The 2,656-nt window shown below is 44.9% G+C and overlaps 1 protein-coding gene across 1 annotated transcript; it reads left to right on the top strand.

Moving 5' to 3' along the window:
- Positions 1-471: 471 nt before the first annotated feature.
- On the top strand, positions 472-1,686 carry LOC311627629 (upstream-binding factor 1-like protein 1; the record flags this gene model as incomplete). The annotated part of the gene is made up of 1 exon (XM_084894123.1): positions 472-1,686. The coding sequence occupies one exon, from the start codon at positions 472-474 to the stop codon at positions 1,684-1,686; it is 1,215 nt and encodes a 404-aa protein (XP_084750249.1).
- Positions 1,687-2,656: the final 970 nt, after the last annotated feature.

The raw sequence follows: 2,656 nt of genomic DNA, 5'->3' as shown, positions 1-2,656 counted from the left end.
GACCACACTCAAGGCAGTAGAGAGCAACAGTCCTCTGCCTTTTCCACATTTCTCTTTTCATTTTAAATATTTTCTTCTTCCAGGGGCTTTTCTCTTACAGAGCCTTGAGGAGCCAGTTGTTCTATTGAACAAAGTCCTGGTGAGATCTGGCAAAAGGCAGGCTAGAATGAAAGGTGATGTGACTATTTTGAAAAGTGCAAATATAGCCTACGGAAGGTAAACATAAATTTAGCTTCCGAGGTAAGCACTTTTTTATTTATTTTGTTAAGGCCATTTAATTGTATGAGGGGCATATCCCAAGTGAGGTGTGATTTTTCTCATCCACTCTCCGATTTCTCCTCAGAGATACAGAACACGCACCGCAAAACTTCCAAGATAGCTCACCTGCTAACTCTTCAGCGTGAAGACCTTTAAGGTTTTGCTGTGGTGTTTGCATAACCCACACCTCGTAAGTGGCCCAAAGTCCTAGAAATGGCATCGAATAAAGGCCGAGACCAATGGCCTGAGGAGGACATTATGAAGTTACTGGACCGCCTGAAGAAGAATCTGCCATCCAATGACAAACGCACATTCAAAACAACCCAGTCACGTATGGACTGGCGAAAAGTAGCTTTTAAAGGTTATTCTGGAGAAATGTGCAAACTCAAGTGGTTAGACATTTCTAGGAAGATAAGAAAGTATCGGACTTTGACAGAATTAGTCCGGGAAGCTAAGGAACATGTTAAAAATTCCAAAAAAAGCAAAAAACTCAAGAAATATCCAGACATGCCCAAGAAGCCCCTGGGTCCTTACATTCGCTTCTTCATGGAGAATCGGCTTGAGTATTCCCAAATGCACCCCAAACTCAGGAATCATGAACTGACTAAGGTCATGTCTAAGAAATACAAGGAGCTCCCAGAGGCGATGAAGCTGAAATATACTAAAGATTTTCTGAAGGAGAAACAGGAGTTTCAAGAGAAACTGGCTCAGTTCAGGAAAGACCACTCTGAGCCTGAGCAGAACTCTGAGACCTCTGTTGTCCACAAAGGGAGCCCAAGCAGAGCCCCCAAGAAGTTTCAGAGAAATAGGAAAAATGTGAAGTCTTCCCCCAAAACCTATTTTTCTAAGTTTAAATTCCGTGGAGAGCCTAAGGAGCCCCCCATGAACGAAGCCCAGAAGTTCCAGCAGGATTTGTGGTCCACTAGGCACCTGAAAGGCCTGTCCGTAAAGGACCGGATGAAAGAAATTGGTAGACGCTGGCAGATCCTTCCAAGGAGCCACAAAGAGTATTATAAGCAGCAGACTGAGAAGCTGCAGAAACAGTACAAGGTGGACCTGAAGCACTGGCTCAAGAGTCTGTCTCCTGAAGAGTACGCTGCCTACTGCAAGAGCGCCTCTGGGAAGCGTAAGATCATGAACATGTATGGAAGCCTGGACCCGAAGATCATCAGGAAAGATGTGCGGTCTCCATCAGCAAGGACTCGGCAAGAAAGGCTTGCACAGAAGCAGGGGCTGCAGGCTCCTGGGATGGCATCTTCAGAGACATATGGGGACCGTTCTCATGCCTCACGGGGTTCTGAAGAAAAGAAGGAGCATGAGGCAAAGGCAGAAAGCAGCAGCTCCCCAGACTCCAGCAGTAGCGATGAAAATGACAGAAGTCGCAGCTCATCTCCCCCGGAGGACACCTCTGACTCAGACTCCAACTGAGCTTTGTTCATTCCTAGATGGTGGGACAGAGAACTTCCCAACTGAAGTCTTTGGCATCTGGGTAAACTGAAGGGCTCTTCTCCCTGTCCCTTTTTATTGCTTTGCTTATTCCTTTCCCCCACTCCTCCTCAGTACAGAGTAGGACAGGTTGGGAAGCAGGGAATTGGGACAGTACTCTCAATATCGGGTCGACACACCTGGGAAGAGAGGTTCCTGCTGGGAGAAGAAATATAATTGTGAACCTGTAATGAGTTCCCCTACACCATAAGTACCACTCCCCCTAGGATCTCCATGCAACGAAGAATCTTTACACAGACAGTGAGGTGATTGTGCAGCTGTGAGGAGCACACTACACTAGAATGCATATTACTGAAGGAGAAGTCTTGCTTTCCTCATTTTCTGTCTTCCAGGGGTCACCTGGGGCCACCATGAGCCTGTGACTCCTATATTCTCTGCAAGAGCTGTAGCTCTGAGCTCTTACACTGCATCTGGTGTGAGAAAGGAGTTGGCCATTCTTAATGGGAGAGTGGGCAGTATCCTGTAGCAGGCAATATTTATACATGCATATTTCATGCTGACATTTCTATGAGACTTTCTTACTAATTTTAAATAAAATCCTATTTCCTAAGCTTGCTTTTACATTTGAAAAAGGGCCTGCATGGGATAAATGTGTTATAATTTGGGATATTGCTGCTCCAAGTAGTGTCTGCATTTGTTCTTGGCAAAACCTAAATTCCTTCCTGTCGCCCCAGGTTCAAATGAATCTTCTATTTAGCTTTCAGGGTTGATGGATGGGTGAGTGGGTGTATGAATGAAGGGATAGATAGATAGATAGATAGATAGATAGATAGATAGATAGATAATACATACATACACACATACACAAATATACATGGATAACTGTGGCTGCTGTTCTCAGTGATTAGAGCATTGGCCTGCATTCCAAAAGGTCTTGAGTTCAATTCCTAAT

This window comes from Pipistrellus hanaki (genome assembly GCF_964339955.1).
Source record: "Pipistrellus hanaki genome assembly, chromosome: 9".
NCBI lineage: Eukaryota > Metazoa > Chordata > Mammalia > Chiroptera > Vespertilionidae > Pipistrellus > Pipistrellus hanaki.
This window is presented reverse-complemented; position numbering and strand designations above follow the sequence as displayed.